We start from the raw sequence: 16,638 nt of genomic DNA, 5'->3' as shown, positions 1-16,638 counted from the left end.
GTTGGTAAGGAAAAGGAAGTGTTTTGCCGACAACCAGTTCACATACTGTGATTCAAATTCCATCGTCAAAAAGTAGGTAATTAAATTAAATTACATACGTACATGGATATAATAAACTGGCACGAGTTTATTAGTTACCTCATACCACTTTATTTGCCATTGCATCTGCATGGCAGCGCCATGAACCTGCGAGTAGTGAGAGATGGAATCATCATATTGGCTGCTAAGTGCAATATAGTGTTGTCATCAGTATCCACTGATTCAATAAGGTCGTCCCAAAGATTAAGCTTTAATGTTTTGTTGTTGACTTGTTTACGAACTGCCTCAATAACCCAGGGTTGCCTGTTCTCCACTGCCACCTGCAATATATTCTTGTCCTTCGACGTGGTATCGTAGATGGACACCGGTAATTGGCTTAGAATTTTATTCACGACTTCAACTACACCTCCCCTGGCTGCCACCAACAAGGGCGTATAAAATTTCTGTCTCCTTATCTGTTATAGGAAGTGAATAAATAATCAGCAAAAGTAAATAAGATAAATAATTAAAAAATTATAGAGAAATTAAAAAAATGATATAAAATGACACAGGAAATTTAACGTGGAAAAACTCCCAATTTGAGGGACAAAGAAACCCACGGACAATGAGCAAATAATTTCATTATAGAAAATAAAAATTTCAATAATGGTCTTTGCTATGAGAGATGGAAAGACGAGATATATATATATATATAGAACTCCTCATCAGCATCTTAAATAATAATAAAAATATATTCTAAAATATCAAATAGAGATATGATAGATTTACATTAAAATAATATATAAAATAATCACAAAAAATTGTAAAGATTTAAGTCAAAAACAGCCCTAATAGAAATAAATGGATCTGTTTAGAATATTATTCAAAGTGAGGAAATCAGTACAATATAAAGAGTCTGGAGACTCATGTGAGAATGACATGTGTACATGTGATGAACCACTCTCAACCACTTGACAAGCGGTTCAGTTTCCATGCTCATCCCACCTATGAGCACTATGTGCACATTTTGGGAATGAGATTTAAACCATTCATATTAAAATTTAAGTTGTTGAGATTTCAAGTATCATTTTATATTATATTGAGTAAAATAAAAATTATAAAATAATTTAATAAATTTTTTATTTAAATTTGGTCAAGATTTAATTTAGAGGATCCAAATTTTATTTTATAAATAGAGGATCCAATTTAATATTAAAATTTTTATAACTGATGTATATTAATTATTCAAATGTACTCTGCTCATATCAAAGATGAGCACTTACTGTGCCTAATATTCATCCATGTGTCAAATACTGCAGAAGATATTGTCTTTTGATTTGAAAGAACTGAAAATCGAATGGATTGTATTGTACCATTCTGATGAGCTTCACCAGCCGTTGGTGGATTTTGCTTTCTTGGATCAAACACTTTGCTCCCTCCGGGGCCTCTTCCATAAGTAACAGAAACGTATGTTTCTCCAGTTTCCAGGAGCGCATTCAATTCCCAACACTCCACGCATGCTTTTCTTTCTCTTCCCTTATTTTGCTAACTATGTTATTCCCTGTCAAGTAAATTCACACGAATCAAGCATAAATTTGACTCAGATAACATGAGCCACACTATTTACATCTTATAAAATGAGTAGAATATGCAAATAATATGTGGCCTCTCATAAGTTTTAGATATTTATAACGAGAGAGCAAGAAATGAAAGTTGAAGGAGCATACCGGCCAATCCCATGAAGCGAATCAGAATTTGGTAGACAGACACCGAAACTTGGCAACAGGTAGTATAATTCTGTGGAATATCTTTATTAATATAGGAGTTATTTGGGGCCTCAGGATCCCCTCCATTCTTCTCTCCTGCGCACCAACAGATCATGAATGCATGTTTGGATGTGAAAGGAAAATTATTCCCTCTCTGATTTGAATTTGCTGATTTCTTATACTTTTTGTGTGTCAAATATTTGAAATAGTATATTAAAAATAAAAATTATTTTGTGTTTGTTGAAATTATGTTGTTTTGACTTTTTATTATCAAAACATGTATACTTTAATGTAACTTTTAATTTTCATCAAAACGCCTTCCATAAAACATTTTATTTCAATATTTTGAATTAAGTTGGAGGACGATTCAGCTAACAAAATAAAAATGAAACCAATATATATAGCGCACAAACTTTCATTTAATTTTAAAAAATAAGTGTATTATTAAAAAGCGGGGCGATCCAGTTGTATGCTATTTAATTTTACAAACAAAAATCTCAGAGAAAATTTATCCAAATTTTGATGTTCGAAAATTTTTACCACGTTGGCTGCCAGATGACTTGGCCGGTCGCCGCGCATTCTCGTTAATTTTCCCACAACATTCCGGCAGATCGACATTGACACCTTTCGTCGAAAACACGCTAATTATCAATCAGCAATGCATACGGCCAAAGCTGGCAATTAATCTCATTTTATTTTTTTTCCCCTGGAAAGAATACTAGCTAGCGTTGTGGTATCATACTTACAGTTAGTATATGATCTCCTTCCACCACGATAGGCTCAGGCCACTTCTAAAGGCAGAACGTTTGCCAGCAAGCACATGAAGAGGAGTCTCTCCCTTCACATTGGCTCTGCCCGCAAGATCTGGGCACATTATGATTACGTAGAATGCCAGATCTGCATATATATGTTTGATAATATTTGCAACACCAATAACCATTCATTCATTATATCATCTGTAGAACCTGCAGTCAATCAAAATAACCTATATATATAAGATGCTCACCCAAACCATATATATATAAGATGCTCACCCAAATGCTCTCTCCTAATGACACAATGAAGTACAGTATCTCCAGAACTGTCCATTCTTGTGAGAAGTGTTTCTGGGTGCTGGCATATGTCAATGGCAGCCTTGTGGAGGAAGATGAAGGCGGCTTTACGGTTGTAAAGAGCCGCTGTGAAATGGGTGTCTCGCCCCATTTGTTAGGAATACCGAGCAAATCCGTCTGCATTCTCCGTCCTGCCTCCACGATGTACTCACACATTGTCACCGACTTTCTTGTGGCTGCACGATGCAGAGGGGTTTCCCCTCTGCCATTCTGCATTATCAGAGCTTTTTCGTTCTTGTGATTGACGATTGATTCTACCATGCTCTTCACTTCTTCTTCTCTGTTATCACTGATGGCCACGTGCAGTGCCGTGTCTTTTGAGCTCACTGGTATGATCACTGTGCTCTGAACCCCTGGTGTTTTTTTATATAACTCGGTCACCTTTTCCCAGTCACATTTGAATGTGGACCGGTATAATAATTCAATTTCCTGATCAGTAGCTGGTGGAAGACTCTCAGTCTCTGGCTCTGAACCTGGCCATGAAAAAGGATGTTCCATTTGTTTGAGTTTGTTGATGAAATGATTACCACAATGTTCGCTATTTCGATCACCATTCATCATCTGGGTGCTGTCATTTTATACCAAACTCTGCACTTCTTCAACACGCGTTAACATAAATAATTGATGAGTACTAGATTGCTTGATTAGCTTCAGAACTGAAAAAGATATGGTATAGGACTGCAGGTGGGGACAGCGTTAAACTGAATAAAGAAAAGAAAGAAACAAAACAAAACAAAAAAAACAAAAAGAAAAATAGCGTACCTCGTAAGCTAAAAAAAAGTCATAAATCCATCTAACCTATGTTTTTTTTTTTTAATTTCTTGCAGAAACTACTTTTTTTTTTAAACCGAAACTGAGAACTGTATTAAAATCTAAACCCAAAAAGGTACCCAAAAAAAAAAGTTTAATTACAACTAGCATATTTCCTCTCATCATCTACTACCTCGAAACAAATAAGTGGCGGTTACGTTGCTAGATAATTTTAAAATAGATTTATACTGTAACTTTTTATAATATAGAAATGTATGCCTTGCATAATAATCACAATGATTATACAACAAATTACAATTACGCTAAATACATATTTATAAAATGAACTACTATAATATTTTCTTTATATAACTAATATGTTAATCCATATGTGTGTTTACACACTTATTTGTTTTGAATACTAAAAAATATAAAAATATAAATAATTAATCCAAGATCAATAACAATATTAATTAAATCAATCCAACAATCAAAATACTCATATAAAAATATTCAATTAAATCAACTATTATGAAGTATAAATTTGAGAATTAAAATAAAGATTTGAAGGGATAAATTCATCTATTAAAATACCTAACTATACAAATATTCAATTAAATCAACCGATCACAACACCAACAGGCAAAAAAATTAAGAAAATAAATAAAAATAAAAACTTATAGTAGAAGAGCTAGCAAAATCTCTCTAATGGAAGAGAAGGATGGAAGATGAGCAACACTAAATTGAAATAGCAAGGAGGGAAACTATAGTGGAAGACCCACACACTGACAGCCACTAACATACCACCTATGACAACTCACACACTACCCACAACCAAGAGAGTAGAAAAGGAATGAAAAAGTACTTCGAATGAAAGAGAAATATAAAGATGGAAGAGAAATGTTTACTCCATAAAAAAATGGAAGAGAAATAAAATATGCATATCTATGAAACGAAAATAGTAATGGTGACAGTGAAGGGTGGCAAGGTGGCTATGGAATAGTGACCGACGGGACTTCAAATGTCGGAGGGAGGAAAAAGATGATAGCTTTGAGTAAAACTGAAGAAAAAGAGATGAGAGTAGATTGACATTACGGATCTAAAAAAGCTAAAGAAAAATAAACCTGAAGAGTTGCTTCTGCAACTTTTAAATTTTAAATTGAAATACCACATTGGTTTTAGAAAAAACCGAGGTGGTATTTATATTCCACATTGATTATTTTGAAACCAATGGGAAAAAGAAGCAAAATTATAAAATTAAAAAAAACATTTTTTTAAAAAACCAATGTAAAAACTCTTTTAAAAAAATTATAAAATTATTACCACTGCTCTTTTTTTTTACTTCGGTTTTTTATAAAACCGACGTAAATTAATGATATTAAAAATTATTTTTGTAACAGTAGTTGCATGATGCATGAAGATGCAGTTGAATAAGTGTACAACTACAAGTTTGAGAGAGAGAGAGAAATCAAAGGATCAAAGCAGAAAATATCGAAGGTCACAAAAGCTAGTAAGTATGTATATCCTTTGCTTCTTGTATATTGACGGGAGAAATGTTAAACAAGAGTCATCAACACAAAAGGTGAGAGGTAAAAAGAGACAAAGAAAATTTATAGACAGGCAAAATGAAGCGAATCCCGGGGCTTTTGCCACTACACATATATAATATAGGTCATCCACAGAATACCAATCGTAAGCTGGACAATGACTTTCCTCCAAAGTTTCTACAGTTTACACAGGACCCAGGGACAAACTTTTCTATTCATTCAGAATCTCCGAGATGAAATCTGTTCATATTCATGACCGTTCAATTTATCATGTTTCTTTTTAAATTGCCAGAAAAATACTGGCTTCCCTTGTTGGATCAAGCTAATTTCTTTATCCTAAAAGGAAAAAAACTATAGGCATATTCTGTTGAATCGTGGGAGATATAGGAAATTCATGAACGTGAGATTAATTACTTTGTACATACTTGTAAAATTATGAATAAAAACATGTCTAGTAAATTTTCAACCTGGATATTATAATTAAAATATTCCATTTTTTGTTAATTTTATATTTTTGTATCTTACTTAATATTTAAAAATAGACTTATTAAAATTATATTTAAATTAAAAACGTAAAGGGAATAATAAGACTTATAACATCCAAACCACAATATCACAATTCAGTTAAAATTTGAATTAGAGATGCAGACTTCCATTGTATTTTAACAAATATAATTTTTAAATGAACATTTACAATATATATTTTTATATATTTCAAATAATAAATATTAATTTAAAGGAATAATATATTATTAATCCTTTGAATTTAGAAAAAGATGGAGGGACCAATGACGGTTTGGTCTGGTAGAAGAAGTTGGACCCTCACAACATAACCAAACAAAGTTTTTAGTACCCAACTGTATTTTGAATATAATTGTCTCCAATAAAATAATAGATATGAGCAATCAAAAGAAGAAGATGGAGGAACATATATACTTTATATGTTTATCAAATAAATCACAACATAATAATAAGAGTTAATAGAAATATTGTCAGTAAAAATATCCATTTATCTTAATTTTGTTGAAATAAAAATAATGTAGTATTTTAAGTATATGAGCTAGTTTTTGAGTACCTAATTGCTTTATTACATAAATTTAATTTGAGCGATTTTAAGAACAATTAATGTTGACTAGTTGATATTCATATCACGCGTGTGCGTGCGTATCGGCTTTTATGCGTATTGTGTAAAGTGTAAACTTGGAGGTGTTTCGCTTGACGCTTGGTATAGTCTGATAGTACAAGTTATTGTATTTAATTACTGGCCAAAAAAATTATATTTAATGAGGTCTTGCAAAGTAACATGAAACAATACATATCAAAAATTTCTTTACATATTGTTTTTTTTTTTAAAAAAAAGACGAATCGCAAGCGTTTTTTCTTTGAGCGAGGTTAATCATATATATTTAACTGGAGGGTTTTATTCATATGCAAAGCACAAAGAACGCAAGGCAACTATTTAAGTTCAGAAAAAATAAGTTCAAATGCTATCAATGGTAGATTTGGATGCAAGAGGATTTGGATTTCGATTTAACACCAAATATTCTATCATTTAAATACATAAAAATCATTGGATTTTAGATTTGACCAAATCCAAATACATGTTTTATACAAACTATTTGTAATTATAATTTCAAATTCCATCTAGAGTTTAGTTATCTAAAAATTTCACATACTTCTTCTTTTATTCACGTTTTTACTATCAATACATATATTAATTTCACCACTCCTCTCATTTTTTTTTGTTCTTATCTCTTACAAATTGAAAAATAGAGATAAACTCGTCACTCTCAATTTTTCATTTTTGCTTCAAATTTTAGCTCATCTCTCTTTTATCTTTAAATTTTTTTTACATTATCTAAACAAAAATTCTAAATATGATATTTTAAATATAAAATTTAAATTTAAATCCATCAATCCAAATATAACTCAAGTCAATTGGGAGGGGAACAAACAAACCAAAACAAAAACAAAAAAAAATACATGAGTTAAATGAAAATAAAAAGGTGGAAATTCCCCACGAGATATATATATATATATATATATATATATATATAAAACACGTACCATAGATGGCCAAAATGATGTGATTGGGGAACCTTGGTAACAATGGCTTTGAAAAGATCCAGGTAGAGCCGAAACTGTGCGATTGCATTGACGGAAACAGGAAGGCAAATGGCAGCGAAAAGAAGGAACACTCCATTCTTAAATTTGTCCTCAAGCACGAAGAAATGTGCAGCGCGGAAAGAGATGAGCATTGAGACAATGTACACAAACAATGAGCTTAACATCCCGTATTAGTCAATCAATTCAACTAATCAAGTAATAATAATATATATGTGATAACAAAATTTTTCATCCTTCAAATTTATCTCAGTTAATGATTCGGTTGCTTAAATTTAATGTTTGTTAATCTGATTTTATTATGTTTTTGTAAATTATCATATAACTTCTTAAAGTTTTGAAACATTTGTTCTCAAAATAATCTAATGTATAAAGTATATTGATAATTCGACATGTACACACAACTACATGACATGTGTATATGATTCATTTTCCTTTAGCACATGGTGGAAAATCTTGATCATTCTCTGAAGCTGACCCTGAAAAACGAAATTCCATTTGTTTAAGTTTGTTGATGAATAAAAATTGGTGACCACAATATAATGAGCTACTTCGATCACCATTCAAGGTGATGTCATTTTATACCAAACTCTGCACTTCTACAACGCGCATTAACATAAAGAATGAGTAGCAGATTGCTTGATTAGCTTCAGGACTGAAAAAGATAGACAGGTGGAGGACAGAGTTAATCAGAATAGCGAAAAGAAAGAAAGAAAGAAAATAGTGTAGCCAGCAAAAAGCCAATAATAATCCATCCGACCTATCTTTTATGTATAATGGGGTTTTTTAATGGTGCAACGTTATCCGAACTTTTTAAAAACGGTATAATGTCTCATGAATACCAATTGTATACTTCTTGCTGGACACTTTCAAGTAGATTTATACTTTAACCTTTTATAATAATATAAATAGATGTGCCTTGCGTGTTCATAGATGAGACCACAAGAATCACGAAAAGCAGAATGATTTTACCTCTTGCAAGTGGTGCAGGGAATACTCACACATCTCCGTGAAAAGAAGAGATGGAATGCATAGAATAGACAAGAGGATGACGCAAACAGACCAGCTTCTAAATTCCTACGTGTTGGGAAAGATTCATTCTAAGGTGACGACACTCGTATGAGCCAATGACACTATTTTAAAGTTGTTTTTGCGCGAATATTCCTCTATCTCTTTCTCTCTTCTATTTCTAGGGAATAACAAGCATTACGAGTTAAAGAGGGATGCATACAACTACAAGTTTTAGAGAGAGGAAAATAAAAGGATCAAAAGCAGAAAAGATTGAAGGTCACAAAAGCCAGTAAGTATACATATCCTTTGCTTTTTGTGCAGACTTGCATGCCAGTTGCATCCAGTGTGTGCGACGGGCCTGAGAACCTTAAAACAAGAGTCATCAACAGCAACCAAAAAAAGAATAAGAAAAAGAAAAGAGAGAGGGGGGGAAGAGATAAAGAAAAAATATAGATAGGCAAGAATGAAGCGAAGCCCTGGGCGCTTTTGCCACTTTGTGTGTGTGTGTGTGTGTGTGATGCATAGAATACCAATCGTACGCAAGATTGACGATGAGGGTTTCTTTCCAAGGTTTTACAACTTACACGGGACCCAGGGACAAACTTTTCTGTTCATTCAGAATCTCCACGATGAATCTATTCATATTCATGACCGTTCAATTTATTATGTTTCTTTTTTAATTACCAGAAAAATACCAGCTTCCCTTGTTGGATCAAGCTATTTCGTTATCCTAGCCGCCGCCTCCCATTTGGAGCTCGCTCTCGTTTTTGCCGTTTAAGCTTCTTCACCCAGCCTTCTCGTTCTATTTTTTATATTCGCATAATCCATCATCTTCCCTTTCATCATCCATCATTCCTCCACCGACACACTCTTGATCAATCCTCCATTCTTCATTTCCCCTTTTCATCTCTCAGAGCCACATCACTCACCGCATTATCATTATCTTCATCTCCTACTCCATTTCTTTAAAGCGTGCTTATCTCTCCACGTGCCCCCACAACACTTCTTCATCCGCACAATCACCATCATTTATTTCTCATATATAGCCGAAGTGATTGAGGAGCTTGGACGAAGGAGGATCACCATGGGAGCTTGAGCTAGATTGGAGACAACTTGGGATAAACATGTAGGAAGCAAGAGCCTAGGATTTGCACTTGAAGATTATTTGGGAGCGATTTTTTTATTCATCTTTTTAATTAAAAGCTTCAAATTATTTAGTTTTAAGTGTTTCTAAATTGTAATGTTTAAACACAATCTAATTTTGAGTTGTAAATATTTTAAATTTTGAATTAAATTGATATTTAGATTGAATTGTTGTTAAATAAATTTCTAAAATTTACATTTATATAACTTTTTTTGCCAATTAAATTAATGTGAGTTCTCATTATTAATAATTTAATTCAATTGTCATTATAGTGTTTATTGTAAATTTGAGTTATTCCTTTCACCTCTTGATTATTTAATTGAGTTGATAAGTTGTCTAATTATTTAATTAGATATTTTAAACATATTAATTAGCATTGGTTTTAATGAATTTAATTTCCCTAATCCATAATTGTATCATTTAGATCACTATAAGTTCTCTATTGAATTAAGTGTTAGAGTTTGTGCTTATAAATTTCCTTTGCTTTAATTAATTAGATAATTAAATTTCTTAATTCCACATTCCTATCATTTCCTTTTGGTATAACTAATTGAATTGAGTTAGGAAAGTTAACTCCATGTGAAGTTTTAAATTGTCTCATTTACTACAATTGAATCAAACTTTTTTTTAGTTTACTAATTCATTTAGGATCACTTAATTAATTTCTTTTGTTGGCATTTTAATTTTCTTGAAACAATAACCCCCAATCATAATTTAGGACTTGTGGATCATGTAGTAGCATTTAGGTATTAAACATAAACATTAGCATTCATTTAGATATTTTTAATTGCATAATTTGCATTTTAGTGTAGAAAATCTAGCACTTAGTTTTAGATTTTTTTTTTTTAGCATTGATAATTAAATACCTAGAATCAATTTAAGATAACCCTAATTTACTCCTTGGAAATAATGACTTAGGCTTAGCCTATACTACTCAACCTTAGTTTAATTAAGTGTCAACACAACTAAGACATCATCATCCACTAATCAAATAAATAACCTATCTCATGGCATATTTAAGCAGCAACGTGGACAACTCATACTACATGGAAATGCATCAAAATAATAAAGATGTTATTCAATTAGTAGCAATTTTTAGAACTACAAACAATACAATTCACAACTAGAGAATCGTTTAAGGATGAAAGCATAGAACGGCTTAAGCTGCAGTACTAGACTAGAGGGCATCGAAATGATACCAACAAGAATCAGAAGATATGTGCTCAAAGTACTCTGATAAAGGTACAGAGATTAGTATCATCCAACAGGTGATATCTTTCTTGCCTATCATTTTCTTAATGCAAACAAATGCGTCTTTGGTTGTGATGAACAAAAAACCTTGAAACATATGCTTCTAATTCCAATCTCAATATAGATGTGTATGTGATTTGGCATGCTCTCATTTAAAACTGATCAAACTTTTGTTAGTTCTATCTTTTATAAATTAAAGGATATGAGTTCTCTCTATTTCACTAAAGACAGTGAAATTCAAAAAATAGTTATTATTACTACAATCTTGGAAGAAAAGGAATGAGGTTTATCATAATGGAGGATCCTTTTTTGCTCCTTCCATAATTAGATCCATTTCTTATCTTATAAATGTTACTAATACTAATTTTCATCTCTCTCTCTCTCTCTCTATCTCTATCCATCGCCCTTCATCTCATATTCCCAAGCCTACCAAAATATCTGCCACACCCTAACCTATCATATACTTTAAAATCTTTGATGGTGCCAGTATATCTCCCCAATATGATATTATGGTACCAATATAGACTGAAATTCCGTTATGGTCTATTTTTGAACTGTAATAAATATGGAAGCTTTGCAATATTTGATTGATTACATTTATGTATATTCCATTTGTTATTATAGAAGTTGCTAGGGAATTTATTAGAGGAATCCTTTGGCATATTTGAGTAGTGATTTGGCCAAGTCATCAGTTACATGGGAATACATCTAAATAAAAATGTTGTTGAATTAGCGGGAATTTCAAAGGTAAGAACTACAATGCAATTCACAACAAAAGAGTTGCTTAAGGATGAAAGCATGCAATGGGTTAAAAGCAATATCAAAGGACATCAAAATGCTACAGGCAATACTCAAAAAAGCTAAATGGGTTGGTGGCAGGAACATCAATCACTTGCACTATATATATATATATATATATTTTTTCTAATAGTTGTGTGTTTCAATATTGATTAAATTTTAAGAAATATTAATTTCATTTCTTAAAATATTAATTTTATTCAATTGTAAAATAAATAATTAATATATTATAATCAAACATTAAAATTAAAATGTATGAGAAAAATTCTCATGCTAAAGCTATCTAAATTTATTTCTAATAATCTAATAACAAATTAAAAGCAAAACCTGAAAAACCCTATTTTCCTCATGCATTTTTTAATAGAATCAAGTATTTATTATTATTATTTTTTTAGTTAAAGAGTATTTTTGCCCCCCAACTATTTGCTTAGAAATATCCGGTATCCTTAACTTTTATGTGGTTCAATTTTTTCCTTAACAATTAAAAATGGTGCATTAAACACCCTATCTTTTAAAAAAGTTAACTTTAAATATTAATTAATTTAATCAATGTTAATAAAGAACACAAAAAATTACATAAAAAGACTCTTAAAATTACATACACGTACCCTATAAAAAATTAATAAATTAAGTCCCACAAATTACATGAATAAACAATATACAAATGTTATTTCTTACCTATATAAAAGGTCAAAATATGATTTTGACTAACTATTATTTTGAAAACTTAATCAATATTAATTTTCATATAGGATACTTATTTACAATTTTATAGGTCTTTTTTTATAATTTTTTGATCAAGTAATAATTAAAGTTAACTTTTCTAACTGTATAGTATTCAATATACTATTTTTAAAAGTTAAAGAGAAGAATTACATCACATGTAAGTTTAAAATACCAAACATTCCTAAACAAATAGTTAAAAAGGAAAAATGTCTTTATTTTTTTAATGGAAACAACAAAATTTTAATCAAATCAACGGAATACCAAATATCATGAGGAAAATAGAATCCTCTAATAATATTTGGTATCCCATTGATTGATCAAAATCAATCTCCATAATCAACCAGTTCAACTAATTTGAATGAATCATTAACTATAGTTATATGATTTGTATCTCATGTCTCCCCTTCTCTTTTATAACGCAGCTTTCCTGTTCTTATTCTTATTGAATTGATATGGGGCTTTTGGTTTTACTTATTTTGTGATTTGCTTGAAGCACAAATATTCTATATCACATTATGTTATATTAGGATATATATCTTCAATTCCTCTCTACCCACCCTTCACCTTTGCTGCTAATTTATTTTTTGCAAAACACGACAAATAGATGCATAGTGTTTGCTAATTAAATTACATGCATGCAATATACAGCATAGTGTTTGTTAATCCACCAATCAAATAGATAACCTATCTCCCATGGCATATTTAAGAAATGACTAGGACAAATCATGCGAATGCATCAAAGTAAGAGTATTGTTCAATTAGTAGCAATTTCAAGGATAAGAGCTCTTAACAATGCAATTCACAACTAGAGACTCACTTAAGAATGAAAGCATGGAGCAAATTGAGTGCAGTACAAGACTAGAGGACATCAAAATAACACATGCAATACTAAGAAGGATGTGAGATCAAAGTATTCCCCTGAAGGTAGAGAGATCAATGGCCTTCAACGACCGATATGATTCTAGCCCATCGTCCTCCTAATAAAAACAAAAGTGTCTTTGGTTGTGATGGACAAAAAAAAAAATTTGGAACACATACATGTTTCCAAATTCTAATCTCACCAAATGTGTATGATTTGGCCTACTCTCACTCAAAACATCTCTACTTGGTTGAAGGACATGATTTCTCTCTTTATTTCTAAATTGAGACTCTAAAAGCAATCATCATCACTCCTTATTGTTTCGGGAAGAAAACGAATGGAAATCAAAAGAGAATCCTTTTCTACCCCTTCTCTAATTAGATCAACATCTTCCCTCATAAATACTACTAATTTACATCTCTCTCTCTATTCGCCTTCATCTCCCCTTCTCAAACCTCCCACAAATTCTTTTACTAGCAACATTTTGGTTTGAAATACTTTTTAAGATTAATAAAAGGGGAAAAAACTCAAAGTTAAGATATGTTAGTGTATCTTTGTCCTCTTTTTCTACATTATTTTCCTCTCTTTGTATTTTTAGCTAACTACATCGATTTTGACTCTCTTTCACGTTCTCTTCCTCACGCATACAAATAAATAAAAGTGAAGTACGGCTATATATAAACAAAGATAGCATAAAAATGTGAAAGAAATGAAATCCCATCAAATCTTGCAATAAAAAAAAAAGTTAAGATATCACATTCTAATTTCTCCTCCCTGCCAATTGCATTTGGGGAATAATGTCTATCAAACTTGGGGAAGAAGATAAATTAACAACCAACAAGCATTGATCTTAACAAAATAGATTATAACTATTTAAACACAAGTTTTCAAATTCAAATTCGTGTGAATACTTAAAAAAAGATAAATTAACAAGCATTGGCCATCATCTTGATTGTTAGCTAAATACGAAATGGGCTCTATGATTAGCGGATCGTAATGATAAGCCCATGATTTTTGTTAAAATAAGCCCATGCTTTCACCAAAAAGGAAATGGATAAGCCCACACGATTCTTTTCTCAAAAGAAATCATTCCAAAGTCATCAATATACATTTCTTATATCCCAAAAACAAAAAACAAACATAACGTCTATGAATTGTTGAAAGCCCTTTTTCCCGTGCATTTATTGAGTTTTCACTTTTTTAGTGGAAACAAAAAATTTGTTTGGTAAGAACCAACAAAAAAAAAATCAATTGGACCGACCAAATACTAAATATTCCAACAAAAAACAAAGGCACTAATGACATTTGTTTTCAGGTTAATTGTTCAAAATCAGTCTCCATGATTAATTAAATCAAGTAATCATGTAGCACAGTGCTTGTTAATCCACAAATCAAACAATAACCTAACTATTTGTGTGATAGATTAATGCAGGCCATTAAATAGTTTAAATTGTAAAATAAGTTGAACTATAGTATATTTGACTTAAATATTCGTATGTCAATTTTTTATTTAGTGCTGAAAAAGTAATGTCGTAAATAAACAAGACTGTGTATCGAGATTCCAAGCAACGCAATGCATTGAAAATCTAAAACAATATTTTTGGCTCCCACTGTTCCGGGTTTTCTAAATAAAGGTGTTGGAGCAGCTGATCCTGGCTTCATGTTCATTCATGATCAAAGTTTTTCTATTCATTATTTAATTATTAATTATTTAATTAATACCGACTTTAAACAGTCCACATGGGCATTTGATGGTAATAATTATTTAATTGGACGTTCCGTTAGGTTTGCAATGGATAGGACATGGTATGGAACTACATAATCATTAATCACTAAATAACAAACAGACATTAAAAATAATAAAATATTGAAGATATCATCTGAAGGTGGGATGAGTAAAAGCAAAGAAAGGATAGAAAAGCTAAAGAAAGCTGTTTGTGATAATAAGCTTCTTCAGATGTGACAAAAAGGAATGAAGTAATCGAGACATATTTATTTTATAAAAGAAAAATACAACACTTGATCACGTATTTTAATTATATTTTATTTTTAATCTTTATAATTTTATTTATTTAATTCAATTCCTTTAATTTAATTCATCTCCAATATTAGTTCTTATAGCTTAAAAAAATATTAAATAATTGAGTTGGTATAAAGGGAGTTAATTTTTTAATGCATATTTCCTTCTGTCTTTATTGTACAACATTTTCAATTATTTTTAGAGATAATAAAATTTTTAGTCTCTCAAATTTACCTTAATTATCAATTTAATCTTGCAATTTTAATTTTTATCACTTTAGTCCCTTAAGTTTACTTCAATTATTTATTTGGTCCTTATTATTTAAAAAATAAATTGCATGGTTAAATTTTGCTAATTTAGATAACAAACTATTAATAGCAGCCATGTAAATTAATGAAAAAAGTATAATTGTTAAGGTAAAAAAAAACCCTAAAATTTTAAAAAAGAAGAGAACACAATACATTATAAGTAATTATATTGATATAAATTAAGCTCATATGAAGGCTTATTTATTCTTATTTAGCAATACATACATGCCAAATCATCAATACTCTTTACATATTAGATTATTTTGAGAGTCAATTAGTGTTTTAAAATACAAAGGACTTACATGATAATTTAAGAAATTATAAGGGATTAAATTAACAAAAATTTAACTTAAGGGACTAAATTAATAACAGAGACAAACTTAAAATATTAAAATTTTTATTATCTTTTCACTACCACAAAATAAGCTAAATATAATGCCACATATTTAACATTTATAAGCTAAAAACAACAAGTGAAAAAGGAGCTAAATACTTGACGGTTGTTCATAAAAACCGTCAAGTATTTAAACATATAATTAATGGTTTTATTATAATGACCATCAAATGTTATATATACATATATTTGACATTTGTTTGAATAAAACTGTTAAGCATATTAATTATATACTTGACGGTTATATGTTAACAAGTGTCATATATATAATTTTTTAAAAAAATTAAAAAATATTTACTTAATGCTTGTTTGAATGAAACCGTCAAGTATTGATATCAAATATTTGAGGGTTATATGTTAATAAGAGTCAAATATATAATTTTAAAAAAAATTAAAAAATATTTATTTGATGCTTTCTTTGAAAGAACTGTCAAGTATGTTTGGCTAATACTTGACGGTTGTTTTAAAGAAAGCATCAAGTAACTGATATTTGATGGTTATTTTATAGTAACCATCAATTATTGTCTTTTAAATTTACGCTCCAAAACCTTTCATCTTCACATTTTTGCCACTTGAATGTTTTTGGAAACATGCCCAAACTCTTGGAAATCCATTTTTCGTCACAAAAATTACCTAAAAACATGAAGTCACACTCGATTCATAGTAGACTTTGCTCGTGGGTTCCATTTTCTCAATTTCATGCATGGTTTTGTTCAGTTAAGACTACATTTCGTGCGTTTTGGGTTTGTTCTCCATCCCTTGCTCTTGAGTTTCTCTTTTGTCTTCTTAATTTTTTTTGGGCTTAGTGCT

The 16,638-nt window shown here is 30.5% G+C and overlaps 1 protein-coding gene and 1 long non-coding RNA gene across 2 annotated transcripts; both read right to left on the bottom strand.

Moving 5' to 3' along the window:
• Positions 1-1,435: 1,435 nt before the first annotated feature.
• On the bottom strand, positions 1,436-2,408 carry LOC129295314 (uncharacterized). Its single transcript, XR_008589555.1, has 3 exons — positions 2,325-2,408; positions 1,746-1,880; positions 1,436-1,579 (listed from the first exon to the last, which is right to left on the bottom strand). It is a non-coding gene; the product is annotated as an uncharacterized LOC129295314 (long non-coding RNA).
• Positions 2,409-2,557: 149 nt separating this feature from the next.
• LOC129295317 (uncharacterized) lies at positions 2,558-3,454 on the bottom strand. The gene is made up of 2 exons (XM_054933837.1): positions 2,819-3,454; positions 2,558-2,749 (listed from the first exon to the last, which is right to left on the bottom strand). The coding sequence occupies exons 1-2, from the start codon at positions 3,452-3,454 to the stop codon at positions 2,732-2,734; spliced, it is 654 nt and encodes a 217-aa protein (XP_054789812.1). The 3' UTR covers positions 2,558-2,731.
• Between the last annotated feature and the right edge of the window lie 13,184 nt (positions 3,455-16,638).

Source organism: Prosopis cineraria, unplaced genomic scaffold (assembly GCF_029017545.1).
Source record: "Prosopis cineraria cultivar Desert tree isolate PC_DT_omini unplaced genomic scaffold, ASM2901754v1 PC87, whole genome shotgun sequence".
NCBI lineage: Eukaryota > Viridiplantae > Streptophyta > Magnoliopsida > Fabales > Fabaceae > Prosopis > Prosopis cineraria.
The sequence above is the reverse complement of the archived record's forward strand: the minus strand, read 5'-3'. Positions and strand labels throughout refer to the sequence as shown.